The sequence below is a fragment of the Nicotiana tomentosiformis genome, chromosome 2 (genome assembly GCF_000390325.3).
Source record: "Nicotiana tomentosiformis chromosome 2, ASM39032v3, whole genome shotgun sequence".
Lineage (NCBI taxonomy): Eukaryota > Viridiplantae > Streptophyta > Magnoliopsida > Solanales > Solanaceae > Nicotiana > Nicotiana tomentosiformis.
Genome location: NC_090813.1, coordinates 15323121 through 15342662, shown reverse-complemented (window position 1 = coordinate 15342662; position 19542 = coordinate 15323121). Strand labels below are relative to the sequence as shown.

Here is a 19542-nt window from a genome sequence, read left to right as displayed (position 1 = left end):
TCTTAGGGACATCAGATGCCCTAATCTTCAAATCACCAGGCTTATGATGCTCATACATTACTTGCTGGCAATTTAGACACCAAGATACATATGCAACTATATCCTTCTTCATACCCCTCCACCAATAATGATGCCGCAAGTCCTGATACATCTTGGCGACACCCGGATGAATAGAATACCGGGAACTGTGGGCCTCTTCAAGAATCAACTCACGAAGCCCATCCACATCGGGCACACAAATATGACCATGCATCCTCAAAACCCCATTATCTCCAACAGTAACCTGCTTTGGCACCACCGTGCCACACCGTGTCCTTAAGGACAAGAAAATGGGGATCATCATACTTACGCTATCTGATGCGCTCATACAAGAAAGACCGAGCGACTGTGCAAGCTAGCACGTGACTGGGCTTCGAAATATCTAATATCATGAACTGCTTGGTCAAAGACTGAACATCTACTGCAAGTGGCCTCTCTCTAATTGGAATATACGGAAGACTATCCATACTCACAGACTTTCTACTCAAGGCATTGGCCACCACATTGGCCTTTCCGGGATGATACATGTAACGACCCGACTTGTTATTTTCGGAATTAACATTCCGTTCAGTGATTTAAGGTCCCGAGCAACTTTATAATATGTATTATGACTCGCGTGTGTGGTCGAGTTTGGTTTTCGGAAGATTCAGAATTTAAAATGAAAGAACAATTATTATTTTTTAAGCTTAAATGAAAAGAGTTGACTGGAGTATGACTTTTGAGCAAACAACCCTGGAATGGAATTTTGATGATGTCAATAGTTTCATATGATAATTTCAGACTTGGGCTTATGTCCGGGTTTGAATTTGGAAGTCCATAGTCCAATTTGGCACATTTCGGTGAAAAGTTAGAAAATGAAGTTCTTGAAATATTCATAAATTCGACCGTAAGTCGATTGGTTGGGCATTCATAAGAAAAATGAATACCAATTATTAGAAATTAGGTTCCAAATCATATTGATAAAGTGTTCTGCAAACCCCATTCTTCTTAGGACATGTATCAAATATTTCCAGGACACTCTATCATATGCCTTAGCCATATCAAGCTTAATGACCACATTAGCATGTTTGCCTCTCATTCTTATGTCAGTGACAATTTCCTATGTAAGAAGGATGCTTTCAAAGATACTCCTCCCTTTCACAAAGCCAGATTGGTTAGGAGATATGTAACTAGGCAAAAACTTTTCCAATCTGTCATGAAGAACTAAAAAAATCACTTTGTTGATGAAATTACTCAAACTTATAGGTCTTAAGTCTGACAATGTCTGAACTTTTAGCTTCTTTGGCAGTAGCACCAAATTAGTGTGAGTAATAGACTTTGGTAAAGCTGCACCTCCATAGAAATGTAGAACCATGTTGTGGATATCATAACAGATTACCTCCCAACATGATTGGTAAAATAGACCAGTAAATCCATCAGGACCACTAGCACTATCTCTACTTAGCTAAAAACTACAACCTTGACCTCTTCTAGTGTTGGAAACCTACATAAATCCAAATTCTGCTCCATGAAAACCATAACTGGAACATTGTCCAACATAGAAAAATCAGTAGGATCACCCTCTTGTGTGAATTGCCTTTGATAGAATTCCACTGCAATATTAGCCATCTGCTCCTGATCTTCTAACCATGCCATATCTCCATTGTGAATTCTTTTCAATTGTAGTTTCTTCCTCTTGCCATTGACATGATTTTGAAAGAAACTAGTGTTCCTATCACCCTCTGAAAACCATTTCATTGCAACTTTTTGCTTCCAGTATTGCTCCTCTATACTCAGGTACTTCTTAAATTCTGCTTGAGCTTTCTGGAGGACAATCCTATTCTCAATTGTAGGATCCTCCTGAAACATCATCTCCTTCACCTTAACAATATCTTCCAGTATTTCTAGCTATTTGGATATGTCTCCAAAAGTATCCCTACTCCATTTAGACAATGGTGCCTTTACCTTATTGAGTTTGTGCTTAAACATTAAAAAAATATCTCCAATAAAATCAGCATTCCAATTCTGTCTCACCACATCTATAAATGTAGCATGTTTTGTCCAGAAATTTAAAAAACTGAATGGCTTGACAAAGTTTGTAGCATTCTCACCACATGCCATGAGTAATGGTGCATGATCTGATCCAGTTCTGATTAAGTGTTCTATTTCAATTGTTGGCATCATGTTCTGAAATGGCAAATTGACAAATATCTTGTCCAGTCTTTTGATTATACACTCAGCAATAGGCCTCCCATTCCACTATGTAAATGGTCTGCCTTTGTAGCCTTGATCAAATAGTCCACAAGAATTTACACAAAATGCAAAATCCTCATATTTCGGGGGGTGCACTGGCAATCCACCTATCTTTTCATCTTCATGTAGCACCATATTAAAGTCCCCTCCTACTAGCCAAGGTAGCTCCATATCACTTTCCATGTAGTATAAGTTATCCCATAGTTCCAGTGTCTCTAATGTAGAGCATTTTGCATATACAAATGTAATCATAATATGTTGCCCTAGATCAAGATGAAACACCTTTACAGTTACCTATTGTGCAGTTTCCATCACTAACTCCCATTCTACCACAACATAAAAAATAGCCATATCTTTCCATTCAAATTTGAATAAGCAGTCTCCATATTCAATCTTCTCCTATACCTTTGTATGTGACCTGCCTTCTGGAATGGTTCCATTAATGCAATGACACATAAATTATGCTCCCTATGCATGTTGATCACCTTAGGAAAGGCCTGCTCAGTATTGATAGACCTAATATCCCAAATCAATGTCTTCATCATCATTTAATCTGTGAGGCTGCCCTCCTGAGTAAGATTCTTGTAGGTTGAACAAGTTCTTTATTTTGAGTCTGCTTCTTAGCCTTCTTACCTCCATTTGCACTAGTTCTAGGTGATAAATCAACTTCCCTTATGACTTGTCTAAAATTGCCAGTAGTTGATTCATCATCCCTTCCTCCTCTAATTGTTGGTGTTACATGAAAGATTTATCAACAGGTTTCACATTGTGTGTAACTATATCATGTAGTGTCTGCAATGGTGACTTCAAGGACACATTGAGATGCAGCTGCATAATCTGATCAGTGGTTGAAGCACATGCCATTTGCATTGACTCAATTGTACCTAGATCCCTAGGTACTAAAGCATTCTCAATTTTATCATGTTCCCTCATTGTTGCCTCCTTTAATAGGTCTAAATTCTTCTATTTGTTCCCCATATTCTCCTGCGTCATCTTAAATTGAAGGTCATATACAAAACCCAAGTTAAGGTTCGATGTAGCAGAAACCCTAGGAATTACTGTTCAATTGGGATCACTACCCTTATTATCAGTTGTTTGGTGATTTGATCCCACTGTATCCTCCAAGACCTTCACACTAATATCCCCAACTTGATCATTCCCCAAAAAATACGTCGGAACACTATTAATAGTGGCCACAACCTTCCCAACATTGCTAAGGTTTACTGTTACATTGGCCTGAATCTTGGCTAATGTTGCAGCAGCTGCTCCTTCATGAGTTCTAACTTCAACTAATGATCCTCTATCACTTCCAGCTGGTGGAATTGATTGTTGCAATTTAGATCTCATACTATCGTCAACCCTAGTGATTTGAATTCTAGGGTTTACTATAGCCATTGGATCTATTTTGTCTAGTGTTTGTTCCTGCTTGTTTCCCTTCTTTCCTTTGCCTCATGTAGTAATTGTTGTGTCTATTTGAGCCTCCATATTATCAACTTCATCACTCCATAGAGATTTTTCAGAATTAACCTCATTATTATCCTCCTGTTGACCCGATTCTTCATACGTTTGAGATGGAATGTCTGGACATGAATGATTGATTGTCACATTCATCTCTTTTAATTCATCTTTGTTAGTGCCAAACCTTTTATGTACCTATTCAATCGTGGATTCTTTTCTAATATTCTCCTCAATCCCAGCATCATTAAGATTAGGAGAACTAGCATCATCCAAATCTTGAACCCTATTCTTTCCTGAGCTTAGAATCCCATATGGATTAGGATTCGAACTTTTTCCTTTATTAGCTTCCTCTCTTTCCTTATTCGCAACTTCTAACATAGCTTCCCTTTTAGCATGTCTGGCCTCCTCTCCTTTCTTCAAAGATTTATTATCAACATGAACCTGATTCTCCGTGGGTTTTATACTGGAATTTCTTGCCTTCTCCAACTCCTTAACGGACTCCCCTATGCTAATCCCATTGTTCTTAGGATTAGAGGTGGAATCCTCAACTCTCTTTGACTGCTCATTCTCCTGAACCTTCTTAGATTCAACTCCTTGTTGCTTCTTCTGTTGTGCCTTGCTGTTATTAACACCCTTGCCATCAATAATCCTCAGCGTTGGTTGATCAATTTCCTCGACTTCCAGTGCATCAAATTTGTTCTTTGTTGTAACTACTTCAACCTTGTTCTTCCTCTTTACATTATCATTCTCCTTCTCATTTGTAGTTTCAATAATATGACCTCTATTATAACGTTGATACTTAAATTGAAAATTTTCTGGCACTTATTAAATCCTTATTTGTCATGCCTCATTCTTTGTTTGTCGAATTTGTTTTATATGATAATTTGGCGTGATTGCTACTTTGATTCTTATGTGAATTCCATGTGCTTATTGAGTTGACATTTCTTAGGAATAATTACACTATGAATTTTCCATATACAATAATTAATTAAATAGGTTTAAATTGAGATGTTAATATATTTATCAAAATTTGGATTAAAGAAGGCGTTGTACAATGCTGAGTTACCTTTCCATCATTGTTGCTATTTTTGAGAATTTATATACATTTTGTGGAGCGTTGGGCTATTTGATGTGAAATTAATCGATTTCATTATATCTTTGGAAATGGTTGTGGCCTATGGGTAATTTGTGATATGAATTAGTTGTGTATTTACTTTTGGGACTACGAGGCGGTACCTCAAGAGATCCCCATGTTTGCATATTTACTTTTGGGACTACGAGGCAGTATCTCGGGAAATACCCCTGTTTGCATATTTACTTTTGGGGCTACGAGGCGGTACCTTGGGAGATCCCCTTGTTTGGATATTTACTTTTGAGACTATGAGGCGGTACCTCGAGAGATCCCCCTGTTTGCATATTTACTTTTGGGACTACGAGGCGGTACCTCGGGAGATCCCCCTGTTTGCATATTTAATTTTGGGACTACGAGGTGGTACCTTAGGATATTCCCTTGTTTGCATATTTACTTTTGGGACTACGAGGCGGTACCTCGGGAGATTTTCCTATTTGCATATTTACGTTTGGGACTATGAGGCGGTACCTCGAGAGATTCCCCTGTTGAGAATTTACATTTGGGTTTACGAGGCGATACTTTGGGAGTGCCCCTGTTGTTTTTCTCTATTTGCTGTGCTGTTACTTTTTTGTAAATTTCTCGTTGTTCACTTTTCAGTCATTTTATTAAATTATTATATCTTCTGCCTTCTTAATTGTCTGTACGGTTGTGATAGAAATATGGGCACGAGATGTCATGAAGATATGAAAGTGGGCTGAGACCCGTAATTTTTATGATTATGAAGTGAGGTGTCAAACAATGACTTTTACTTGAAAGAAATTATATTCGAAAGATTTTAGTTGAAAGTAATTATTTTCGAAAGATATTTATTTGGAGGAAGTATATTCGAGATATATTTAATTGAAAGGATTACATTCTAAAGATTTTTATTTGAAAAACTTATAGATAAAAGATGTATATTTTGAAGGACTTGATTAATTGGTTGTACTTGTCTTCATTATTCGTTTGAGCAATATTTATGATGTTATTGATGCCTTACTGTTTATATCACTAATTGATTATTGCTGCTATCACTGCTATCTATTTTTTATTTTATTTTTATATGCTATGTTGCACAAGTTATTGGACTAGTAAGTGTCTTGAATGTACCTCGTCACTACTCCACCGAGGTTAGTCTTGATACTTACTGGGTACTGACTGTGGTGTACTCATACTATACTTCTACACATTTTTTTGTAGAGCCAGGTATTGGTGATATCGGACTCAGGCAGAGTTAGTGTGTTGATTGCAAGGATTCAAAGTAGAGCTGCTCGATCGTCGCAGTCCCTTGAAGTCTTTCTATTTTATTGTACTGTCAACTCTTATTCGAACAATATTGTATATTCGATCCTTGAGTTTATTGCATGTATTCAGTTAGAGTTTGTGACTCATTATTACCAGTCTTGGAAGGTTGTTTGAATATTTCCATTGTTGGTTTTGACACTTGTATTAGATTATCTATAAAAAAAATGGCTTGAATTGTTATTATAATCGGCTTACTTAGTCTTAGAGACTAAGTGCCATCACGACGCCTGTGGTGGTATTTTGGGTTGTGACAAGTTGGTATCAGAGCCCTAGGTTCATACGTTCTACGAGTCACGAACGAGTTTAGTAGAGTCTTGCGGATCGGTACGGAGATGTCTGTACTTATCTTCGAGAGGCTATAGAACTGTTAGGAAATTTTCACTTCTTTTATTTCGGCCGGGCGGAATTTGTTGAATTTTTGAATTTGAACCTTTGTATCTCTATTCTCTCACAAATGGTGAGGACACGTGCTACCGGGTCAGCTGAGCAAACACACGCGCATACTTCTAGGGCCACAATAGGTTGGAGCCGAGGTAGAGGCCGAGAAAGGACACGTGCCGCAGCTAGAGCACTTGTCAAAGTAGCAATTGAGGAGCCGCCAGTAGCTACGGTTTGGAACAAGCACTAGAGACACCTGTTGTTACCCTCAGAGTTCAGGAGACCTTAGCACAGTTCCTGAACTTGTTTGGTATATTAACTCGGGCAGAATTGATCTCCATTTCACCAAATATTTCACAGATTAGGGGAGGAGTTCATACTCCTATCGCCCGTATTCCGGAGCATTGGTCAGGATCCAGGTATAGTACCAGTACAACATGTTATTCTGGTTCAGCCTGAGTTCAGGCCAGAAGCATCAGAAAAAGAACAAAAGATACTTGAGAGATTTAAGAGGTATAGTCCACCTACCTTCAGTGGCACAGCTACTGAGGATGCCAAGGGATTTCTTAAAAAAGGTCACCGTATCCTCCGCACCATTGATGAGCGCAAAACACACACTTAAATTGTGCTCGCTAGTCAAAGATAGTATAGTATAATTATCGTGTCCACAGGGATTGAATTTAAACAATATTCTCGTAGTTTGTAGCTCGATTGCTATCCAGGAGGATCAACAATAGAGATTTATATAAATTCTAACAAAAATTAACAAAAAATCTAAAGCTATTGACTAATGACAATCGCAACAAAGGTAAGCGCAAGGAAGTTAGCAGTGGAGAAAATATGGGTTGATAGGATAGGTGCAAGATAATTGTTCGGGATCTAACTCTAGATAATTCACTTCTAATGTTCAAGTGAGTCTCTCGAATTCACTTAAGTATCAGTGCAATTGTTTAGTAGAAACTCCTCTCTCGATTAAGTCTAAACCTCACAATATGAACCAATTTAAGCTCGGTGAAGATATACAAGAATTCGTAATGGATTGGTCTTTAGGAGAACCTCTTTCGATTATCCTCTTAACTAGGTTTAATCAATGATTCAACTAGCCTCTTTCGATTACCTAGAAGAATCTATGAACTTAACCAACAATATAGTGCAAATACAGCACAAGTTATGCCTCTTTCGATTACAAGAAAAAGTGAATATAGATACAACAATTAAATCTTCTAAAAATGATTCAAATACATAAAAAGAGAGTTATAATCCACAAACAACCATCAATACACCAAATCCTTCAAAACCCAAAGGATTCTACTCCATAGACATGGAGAAGTTCTTCACAAATGAAACAAAAATATAGAAAAACATAAATACAATCCAAACTCGGATCTTGAGTGAGGAAGGAAGGATGAAATCCTTGTGCTCTTGCTTCTCCCTTTTCTCCTTAGCTTCCTTAGGTCTAAGGTATGTCAAAAGTGCTTCTAAAATGGTGTTTTGGGCTATTTAATCCGCCCCCAAAACAAAAATGGATGAAACTACCCTTTTCTTAGCAAAATAGGACTCTTCCTGGATAGTACATGCGCGGTCGCACACTTGGGGACTTGGTCGCGCTTTTTGCGCACCATTCTGCCCCAACTGTGCGCCCAGTGCGTGATCGCGCACTTGGTCGAGCCCCTGGGTTGTATCGGTTGGAAATTTGGGAAAGTGTAAAACATGAAAGTTGTATCCCTTTTAAATAGTTTTCCAACGATATATTATGGAGCCTAAAATGATTTCGGATCTAAATGTTATGTACATTTTACTGGACAATGTGCAGTATGCCTCCTCGATTCTTCGTTGCATTCTTAAAGTGCACTATCATCCGTTGATCCCCGAACACGATTCCAACTTTTTTACTCAGACTTCAAAGTTCCAAAATAGCATGAATGCATTCCACAATATTTACATAGATTGAAATCACTCATACAAGGCATAAAATACACAATTAGTGCAAAACACTAGCGATGATAGCTCCAACTCAATTAAAGTGCAATACGCGACTAAAACACAAGATTATAGCCTACCATCAACACCTCACACTTAAACCATTTCTCGTCCTCGAGCAATCAAACCACACTTTATATAGACACGACCTTTTTAAACAACTCCCCTAACTCATTATACTAAGAATATTTAAAATAGACTAAGTACAATAGTGTAACATTTTCACCTCAAGAATTGACTCACAAGAACCACACATTATTCACAACTTACTCACTTACTCTAACATAGAGGTCCACGACATTACCTTTCCTTCATGAATCAAGTGCCCTCACACAACAATCGAGAGTAGTTCCACACATAATAGACATCAAGAACAACTAGGAATTCAAGATAGAAAGAATTCACTCACTCTCGGAAAAACATTCATATGCCACAAAAGATGAACCATTGGCTTGCCCATAGTGTATTAATCAACTAATCGAGCTCATTCAGTCAAGGATCAAGTAGGACTTTAATTGGTTGTAATGTAGGCTGCGTGACGGGTATGATACATTTAGATATAAGAGTAACTACACCTCCCTAAGCATTCTTAATACATATACTTAACCTTTAAATCCTATACTTATGTCAAACTATAAATCCACCTTCACATCCGTATATGTCGACTCCCAACTTCTTTAAGCACAAATACATCAAGAGTTACCAATATCAATGAATATAAACTATTTTTTTATTCATTTTTTTTTCCGATTCAAGTGGCTCATACTTTTTCACAACAATGCACCTTTCTCCTTATTTCAATAGTTCCACTCAAAAGCCAAACCAACCACCCACACTTCAACTTTTACAAAGTTCATGCCAATTTCAAGTGCTCACGAGAGGTAAATAGTTCAAATAGATGGTCAATTCAAACAAAAGGGTAAAGCTTGTAATGTGGTTATCAAAGAAACGGGATTACATGGTCAATGGGGTTAACTACGATACATAACCATTTGGTGGGTAACATATATAGATGGCTCAACAAAAGAAACGCCTATATCACTTTCACGACTGAATAAATCTACTATTTCGCTTTGCAAACACACGGAATAAGTTCTAGACATTAATTGCACTGCATAGAATACACAAAGCCTCATACACACATGGCACATAACTCACTCAGGATCGGACTCATCAAGACACTCTAATCAAAGTAGTTAAGAAAAGTTAAGATCATACAATTTAAGTTACTTATACAAGGGTCAAAAACTGATCATAAGCGTCACAACTAAAGCACTTACTATTCTCAAGGCATAATAAAGTCAAGATATATTAATTTCATTTAGTATCACCGCACTAGATCTCCTACTCCTAAAAAAATAAAACTAACTACACCTGGTTCAAACAAAACCCTTGAAAAAGAACCGCGGCACAAAGAAAAACCAAGGGAAAATTATTATACAACCTAAAGAAAAATATAATTTTTTTTTCGACTTTAAAAATTTCAATCAAAAAAATGAAAACACACACAAGAAACGAAAACAACAGTTAAATACATATTTACATCCCCACCCCACACTTTAAATTGTGGCATGTCCCCATGATACACAAATAAAAAGTAAGAGGTAAAGAAGACTCCCCTGGACTTTTTTCGTTTCTGAGAACTTGTGAACTCCACCCCTAATTCTGAATGCATTTTTCGATTTCGCTCATCGGGATTCTTTATGGAGCTCATCAGGCCAAAGTCCTTTAGGGATTTTTGAAAGACCCACTCTTTTCTTTCTTTCTTGACCTCATTTTGAGCGGCGGATTGTTCTTGTAGGATTATCCTCAACTTGTTTCTGCATTCATTCACAAGATCAATCCATGCATATTCTTGTAAATCGCCAAAAATAAAATCCACATGATCAAGGTTAGAATAAGAAAATGAAGAAGAAAGGTCATGTGAGTACTCCTCTGGTAAGTCCAAGACCATTTGTTCCTCATTCTCTTCTACTAAAAGTTCCAAGTATGGATAGGTGGATATGGGTTTGAACTTTTATTGTATTACTTCATAATCAACCAAAACCTCATTTTCAATCATTTCAGTTGAAACAGAGTCCTCTTGCAGAGTGAAAAACTCTCTTTGTAGATGTTCATCATCTCGGGTAGGCTCATTTTTACACGGTATCTCTTTCATATATTCACCATCACAATGCAACCAGCTAAGTCTATTCACTAATTGATTCACTTGCATTGTTAGATTGTTAGTGGCTTCATCATTGTGTGTAATTCTCTCTTCCACCTTATTTATGAACTTACACATAAGCTTTTCTAAACTAACATTCTCCTCTTGAGGTGGTTGTCTCACTTCGTTTTCATTCCAGTCATAATAAGGGCAGTCATCCCAACCAGAGTCAGAATTATACTCATATGAATCCTCATACTTGTACGGACTAGAGACAAAGTGAGAGTGTTCAAAAAGTGAGCCATAGGAAGAATACCTACCTACTTGAAAATCAACCCATAGATGATTTCTACCGCATTTAAAATATGTAGCACACCGCTGATAATATTCAGCCCCCAACTCTTCAACCGTTTTCTTAGGCTGCTTGTACTCCATCTTCACATCATTTAGAGTTAAATAACAAGAATATGCTCTTCAATATTTCTTCAACAAAAAAAATCTTGAAGAGAAGTTAACATAACAAAACAAAAAATAATTTAAAAAAATAAAACTTAAAAGCTAATTCCTGAATTAGCACTACAAACAACCGATTTGTTCTCTCAAGGAGTGTACAGTAGCGATTGCAATCCTTGATCGATTTTGGACAAAATCTTGCATTTCCAAACCATGTATATTGTTCTCCGGGTCAAGTTCTACCTCCCCAAAAAAATACAGAGCTTTCCCCCCCGCCAAACTCAGCGCCGGCGAGCAAGTTTTGAACGAAAATGGAGTTTCTATTGTCCAATTTGTTCGTAACCAATGATTTCTGTTGTTAAGAAGATAGTTACTACCATATCTATCAATATCATTAATAGAACAGTACGTGAGAGGTGAGGAGAGAGAAGCTCTGGCAAAACAGAGGCGATAGGTGATTCTGTACGTGAGAGCTTCCGTGGCTACTCCGGCCGGCGGCCAACCCTCGTTTCCGGCTGGCCTGCCTTCCCCCACTATTGCCCCAACAAATACTACCGCAAATAATACTGCCAAACCACTAGATTACAGTAATATTCTGAAACCAGCAGCAATCAACAGCTCCATGCACGTGAAGGCGAATATTGTTTAACCCATACCATTCAAATGAGTTACCTTTCTCAATGGACAACCCATGATCAAATTCACTGAGGCAGAGGTGGACCGTATGAATGTGCTTGAGGGATTACAATATGCAGTTATAGGAAAATTCTCTTATGGCTGGCCAGATTTGAATGAACTTCGTCACATTATTCCAACACAATATGGTATTAAAGGTGAGTGTAATATTGGATTGCTTTGTGACAGACATGTTCTAATTAGGTTAAAATTAAGGCAAGATTTTATAGATTTCACCTCCAAGAATGCATACTATGTCAAGGCTAAGGATGGGTATGAATATCAATTACGACCTTTAATATATGATGCAAAGTTCAAGGCGGGTGAAGAAACTCCAATGGACATGGCGTGGATATCCTTTCCAAAGCTGTTACCTACATATTTTGTGAAAGAATGTCTCTTTTCTTTAGCTACTGCAGTGGGAAAACCATTTCACCTTGACATGGCTGCCATAAATAAATCAAGACCTAGTTGTTCTAGGGTAAAGGTTCTTGTAGACTTGTTAGCTGAATTACCCAAAAAAGTTCGTATAGATATACAGAATGAAGCCACTAGGGAAGTGAGACGGAATGGGTGAAAATTCAATATGATTTTCTCCCTAAATACTGTAAACAATGCAAGCTACAAGGACATGACAAATTTGAGTGTTGGAGGCTACACCCTGAATTATTGGACCAGAATGATAAGGCAAAGCAACATTTTCAAAGTGAAGAAGGTGTTGATCAAGATAGAGGAAGGACGAACAATACTGATCAACCTTTAAAAATTTTATCAAGTGGGAAGGAAATTGGTAATGTGGGTGAACAATGGAAGGAGGTTAGAGAAACCCATGTGAAGAATGGAGCTAAACAAATTGCAGAAAATGGGAATTCTGGCCAAGAAATTATTCCACTTGGTACTACTGGGAAAGAGATAGTTCCAGCTACCAAAGACCTAGCTCAAAAGGGTCAAGGTGAGGGTGTGATATCCCAGCAACTGCAAGTGTCCAACAAGTTTGCTGCTTTGGAAGTACATGAAGTACATGATGATGAAAATGAAGGTAATAACCAATTGATTGTAGTGGAGGATAATGAAGTGCATCGCAGACCTAGACCAAGTCCTAGCAAAGCTGGGAAAAGATTAAATCTGGAAGCTCCAATGTACAAACCAACCTCACCTGGGAATGGGATCTCTAAAGATGGTAATAATGCAATTACAAGTGACAAGAAAAAAGAACAAGTACAGTTTAGGGAGTTCACAACTCAATGGGTAAATCTCACTTTTGGAGGCAACAAGGTGACAACTAACCAATCATGTCAGGAAATCCCTTCACAATCACTGGATACCAATGAATTTGCTGAGCAGATGAAGATTAATGAACGTGTTAAATTTATTGGGGGCAGATTATGGTGTCACCAAATGGAAGAAGATTCAGAAGAGGGTGAATTTCATTAGGACAAAGAGGATTCTGAAGATGAGATAGGGGAAGATAACCAGTAGGAAGAAGAACAAAGTGTGAATAATAAAGGGGGGGGGGGGGGTATTGAAACACAATCTAGAAATAACTTGACCAAGGAGAATGCAGTACCAGTACAAAGTGAAACACAAACTCCTAATGACCTAATTAGAACCATATCCCTAGTAACGGACTTCATGCTATAGGAATCCTCAAGGAAACTTCAGTTAATATTACTACACCTAATGTTGAGCAGATTGATCCAGGTGGAAGGCCAGATAATGAGCAAGGTATTGGGGATGATAATGTCAGGGCATTACAAATGGGCAGTGAATTGAATAAGGAAGATTGAGTGATGCAAGTGTCTTTGCCTTCTGATTCTACTACGAAGGGATTAGGGCTCAAAGATAGAGAGATCACGAGGCATGAAAATAGTCCAATTATCAGTCCTGGGCAAGGAATAAAGGACAACCAAGGTAAAAAACTAACTTTTGCAGCCAACATTAATCAAATGATGACACAAGATAAGAATGGTGAGGAAGAAGAGATTTTTAGAGCTAAAGGAAAAGACATGGATGAAGAATCAACATTTCAGAATTTCATGAATGTAACCAGACATGGAGATTTATCCCCTAGGCATATGGAAAATGGGAAGTCAGTAGGTAGAGAAAGAAGAAAGCAACCAAAAGATATCCTTAGTGTCCAGGCAGTGGGGGTTCAAACAAGAAGGACGGTGTCTAAATCCATAAATTAGTTATGAATGCTATTATATGGAATATTAGATCAGTTAACACGAAGAGAGCTTTTGAAAGGATCATCACAATACATAGGCAGTACCATTTTCAGTTCATTGGCTTGATGGAACCAATGCAGCAAGCTCGAAAATTAGAGAGATATAGGAGGTGGATTGATTTTGCTCAGGCTATGGTTAATGTCTCAAACAAAATTTGGGCTTCTTTTGATGAGAAATGCGATGTCACAGTCTTATTTGATATAGAGCAGCAGCTAACTATGAAGTTATTTGACACAGAAGAAAACAAGGAATTCATTCTTACCCTTGTTTATGCTAAGTGTGATCATATTGCGAGAATTGAGCTTTGGGATACACTATATTCACTGGCTAATGATATGTCTATTCCTTGGTTAGTCGGGGGAGATTTCAATATTATTTGGGATGAAGAAGAGAAGTTTGGGGGACTGCCAGTCTCATTAAACGAAGTTGATGACTTTAGACATTGTATCAACACTTGTAACTTATTCGATCTAGGATTTAAAGGCAGCACATATATTTGGTGGAATGGAAGGGCGGAGGAAGACTGCATTTTCAAACGTTTGGATAAATGTTTAGCCAATTTGGAATGTCAACAAATGTGGCCATGTCTGGAGATAACACATCTATCTAAAAGTGGATCAGATCATAGTCCATTATTGATTACATGTAATCCAGATGTGGTACCAATCAAGAAGTCATTTAGGTTCCTAAATTTTTGGATTAAACATGATACATTTCAAGCAGTGGTTAAGGAGAATTGGGCAGCAGACTTTCAGGCAAATCCATTCGTGTTATTTAATAACTAAATGAAAAGGCTCAAAAAAACTTTATCCACATGGAGCAAGGCAATGTATGGGGATATTTTTCAGAAGATAAAGAGCCTTGAAGAGGTAGTTTTGGTTCATGAGGCACAATTTGATCTTAGTCCTACGATCCAAAATAGGGAAAGGCTTCAAAAGGTGTAAGCTAAGCTATTTAGATATTTGGCATTGGAGGAACAGTTTTGTAAACAAAAATCAGGGATGACATGGTTCAATGATGGATACAAGAACACTAAATTTTTTCATGCACAAGTTAATGGTAGAAGAAAGAAGCTACAACTTAGGAGGATTCAATACAATGCCGGGGACTGGATAGAAGATAATGAAGCATTGTCAACTGAAGCTGTCAATATTTTCCAACAACAATTCAGCGAGGAAAGAGTTCCTACTGCCTTTGGAATTTTAGAACATGTACCTCTGATGATAGGTGAGGAGCAGAACCATGATCTCATTAGACAACCTACTAGAGATGAGGTTAAGGAGGCAGTTATCAGTTTGAATGGGGAGAGCGTTGGAGGACCGGATGTGTAACGACCCGACCATTCGTTTTGAGCCATAACACGTCATTCGGTGGTTCGAGGCCTTGAATAGCTTCACTTCAGGTGTTATGACTTGTACGTGTAGTCGGAATTTAATTTCGGGAAGTTTGGAAGCTTTAAGTTGGAAGAGTTGACCAAACTTTGACTTTTGAGTGAACGACCTCGGAATCAGGATTTAAAGGTTCCAATAGGTTCGTATGATGATTTCAGATTTGGGTGTATGTCCGAATCGGGGTTTTGATGACCCGGGAGCATTTCGGCGCCTATTATAGAAGTTGGCATTTTTGGGAAGGATTTCATAAATTTGGGTTGAAGTGTATTTCAGTGTTATCGATGTGCATTTGGGATTCAAGGTATGGGAATAGCTCCGTATGGTGATTCTGGTCTTAGGGGCATGTCCGGATGTGGATTTGGAGGTATGTAGGCCGTTTCAGATTCTTTTGGCGAAAGTTGGAAATTTGAAAGTTTTTGGGAAGTTTGACCGGGAGTGAACTTTTTGATATCGGGGTCGGATTCCAATTCCGGGAGTTAGAGTAGGTCCGTAATGTCAATTATGATCTGTGTGCAAAATTTGAGGTCAATCACACGTGAGTTGATAGGTTTCGGTATCGATTGTAAAAGTTTGAAGTTCTAAAGTTCATTAATCTTGAATTGGGGTGGGCTAGTCAGGAACCCGTAGAAGGACATAGAGGAGATGGGCCTAAGGTCGTTTCGCCTTCACGAACGCGAACGCAATGAAGAATGGGGCCTGAAGCAGTAGGCCTTCGCGAAGGTGGATAATAGACTGTGAACGATGAGGGTAGTGATCAGAAGGCTTCACGAACGCGACGAGGAGGTCGCGAACGCGAAGAGGAATTTTTGGGCAGAGACATTTGGCCTTTGAGAACGCGAGCCATTGGTCACGAACGCGAAGAAGGGGCGACTGTGCTGGGCAGAATGTTTTAAAAACGAGATTTTACCATTTTTAATCTCATTTAGGAAATTTAGGAATAAAAACCTGTAAATTTAGGAAATCAAGGGTTTAGATGAAAAACCTAGATTTTTATAAAAATGAGATTTTAACCACGAAAATGGTTATGGAATTGGATGAAAATTGTATATTTGAGTTCTTGAGATTACGAGTTACGATTTCCTCCGAAAATTTTCGGAATCCGGGCACGTGTGCCCAGGGTGAATTTTGGAAATTTTATCATTTTGGGTTGGGTAATTAATTTAATAGTCTGATTTCGAATTATTGAGCATGTATTAATTATTTTATATAACTTTTGGATAGTTTCGGATTTTTCGGCACCGAATTGAGATTTTTCGCAACATTGTGATTGGGACTTTGAGAAAAGGTAAGTCTCTTGTCTAACCTTGTAAGAAGAAATTTACCCCATATGTGATCTAAATAAATAATTATTGTTAATTGTGGGAGCTACGTACGCATGAGGTGACGAGAGTCCGTGCGTAGCTACTAATTATGCTATGTCCGGGTTGTTTAGGACTCAAATCATGAATTACTTGTAATAATTGCATCTTTTATTTAATTAAATTACTGGATATATTTTAAATTGTTAGAGGAAGTAGTAAAAGATCGAAAATTCATATACTTGAATTTTGTGTAAATTATTTAATTATTAATAGAAACTGAACATCCTATGTGTTAATACTATAGTAACTTCTCATTCTGGAGGTTCATAAGAAAATGTCCTCCTTTCTTGTGGAGCGGGACGAATGCCTCGGCAGTATAGATGCATCTATGGATCGTGCCGCACGCCCCTCGGCAGTGTACACGACACTCTGGATGAGGCCGAACGACCTCGGCAGGAAATCGTGCCTAATAATAATAATTACATGATACCTTGATATTTTATTACAGCTTGTGAAGCTAATTGATAAATTTAAAATTATTGAAATTTGAAAATTTATTTGATTCTATTAGTTAAGGAAATTATTGTTGTTCATATAAATCATGTTTAGTTAAATGTTTTTATTTTTATAATTTATTGACCCATAGTGAGTGTCAAAGTTAACCTCGTCACTACTTCTTCGAGATTAGACTTGATACTTACTGGGTACACGTTGTTTACGTACTCATACTACACTTGCTGCACATTTTTGTGCAGGTACACGCATGTTTAGTGATCTTTTGTGCGTAGAGGCGCAACTATTGCGGGGACTTACGGTGAGCTGCATTCCCTGTTACGAATTCGCAGCATACAAAGTCTCCATCAGTGTTATTTATATACTCCTATCTAATTTGTATTCCAGATAGATGTTGCATTTATCATATTTCCTAGTTGATGCTCATGCACTTGTGACACCAGGTCTTGGCATGCACTAGTAAAGTTTTGGATTTAATTATTTTCTTGGTTCTTAATTTACCAGGTCTTTCATATTTTTAGTAAATTATTGCAAGTAAGAAGAGTTTAATTACTCGGTTAATTTTTAAAGAATTTAATATGTATTTAAATCACTAGTTAGCTTGCCTAGCTGTGATGTTGGACGCCATCACGATCTATAGGTGAAACTGGGTCGTGACAGGATGGATTTACGGGCAACTTCTTTCATGCGTGCTGGGATATAGTAGGTGATGATGTTGTTGACATGGTGAAGTCCTTCTTTAATGGACATGAATTACCTAAATTTGTAACACATACAAACTTGGTTTTACTGCCTAACAAGAAGGAGGTATGTACTTTCTCTAATATGAGGCCTATTAGCCTTAGCAATTTAGTTAACAAGGTCTTTTCTAGAGTTATTCATGAAAGGTTAGTGGGGTTCCTACCTTAACTCATCTCAGATGAGCAAGCTGGATTTGTGAAGGGGGGAGTATTGTTGAGAATGTCCTTTTGACACAAGAGATCATTACAGATATAATATTAAGGACAAAGGCTGGGCCAAATGTTATGATCAAACTCGACATGACAAAGGCTTATAATAGGATTTCATGGTTATTCTTGACAAAGGTACTGAGAAAAATGGGATTCTATGAGAGGTTCATTGGATTGGTCTTTGGTATTATCTCCAACAATTGGTACTCAGTTCTCATCAATGGCCAACCCTATGGTTTTTTCAAATCAACTAAAGGGATGAAACAAGGTGATCCACTCTCACCTTCTCTATTTATTTTAGCAGCTGAGGCTCTCTCTAGAGGATTGAATGCTCTTCATTTGAATCTATACTTTTGTGGATTTGGCTTGCCAAAATGGAGTCCCAAGATCAATCATTGGGCATATGCAGACGATACCATCATATTCTCATCTTCAGATGCAACATCATTGCAATTGATAATGGAAGTATTGGCAGCTTATGAAGTAACGTCTGGACAGTTGATAAATAAGGATAAATCAGCAGCATATATGCACCATTTGACCAGCGAGGTGGTATTTAGAAAGGTAGAACGAGTTACTGGAATTGGTCGACAAGAGTTTCCTTTCACCTACTTGGGATATCCAATTTTTTTATGCTAGAAGGAAAATGTCTTATTATCAAGGACTAATCAATAAAATCCTTGATAAATTACAATCTTGGAAAGGCAAACTCTTATCTATTGGAGGAGGAGCAGTGTTGATTGGTCATGTGTTGCAAAGTATGCCGATTCACTTATTAGCTGTCGTTAATCCACCTGCATTTGTTATTAACAAATTACACAAACTTTTTGCTAGGTTTTTTTGGTGTAATTCTATGGATACAATGGGAAGACATTGGTCATCTTGGGACACTCTATGCTTGCCATATGAGGAAAGGGGAGTAGGTTTTAGGTCTCTTCATGATGTATCCAAAGCTATGTTTTGTAAGCTTTGGTGGAACTTTCGAACGAAACCTACTTTATGGAGCTCTTTTATGAGTTAGAAGTACTGTAAAATATTGCATGGTAGTACCATGGAGAAATGAATCACATGTTTGGAGAAAAATGCTTGAATGTAGGGAGTTGGTTGAGCATCAAATTCTGTGGAAAATACGAATGAGATCTTCACTATTTTGGTTTGATAATTGGACAGGCTTAGGTACACTCTATTTTGTTACTCCTCCTGACTTTTATTGTGATGAAGAGGTTCATTGTAATGACCCGACCGGTTGTTTTGAGCTCTAGCACGTCATTCAGCAATTTGAGACCCTGAGCAGCTTCACTTAAGGTATTATGACTTGTGTGTATGGTCGGAATTGAATTTCGGGAAGTTCGAAGTTGATTTGGAAAGAAAATTCTAATTTT

At 37.8% G+C, this 19542-nt stretch overlaps 2 protein-coding genes across 2 annotated transcripts; one reads left to right on the top strand and one right to left on the bottom strand.

The window, feature by feature from the left end:
* Positions 1-3924: 3924 nt before the first annotated feature.
* LOC138904374 (uncharacterized) lies at positions 3925-10457 on the bottom strand. The gene is made up of 2 exons (XM_070192875.1): positions 10039-10457; positions 3925-4510 (listed from the first exon to the last, which is right to left on the bottom strand). Exons 1-2 carry the CDS (start codon positions 10455-10457, stop codon positions 3925-3927), a joined length of 1005 nt encoding a protein of 334 aa, XP_070048976.1.
* A 3110-nt stretch (positions 10458-13567) lies between these two features.
* LOC138904373 (uncharacterized) lies at positions 13568-15336 on the top strand. The gene is made up of 3 exons (XM_070192874.1): positions 13568-13866; positions 13995-14760; positions 14986-15336. Exons 1-3 carry the CDS (start codon positions 13568-13570, stop codon positions 15334-15336), a joined length of 1416 nt encoding a protein of 471 aa, XP_070048975.1.
* Positions 15337-19542: the final 4206 nt, after the last annotated feature.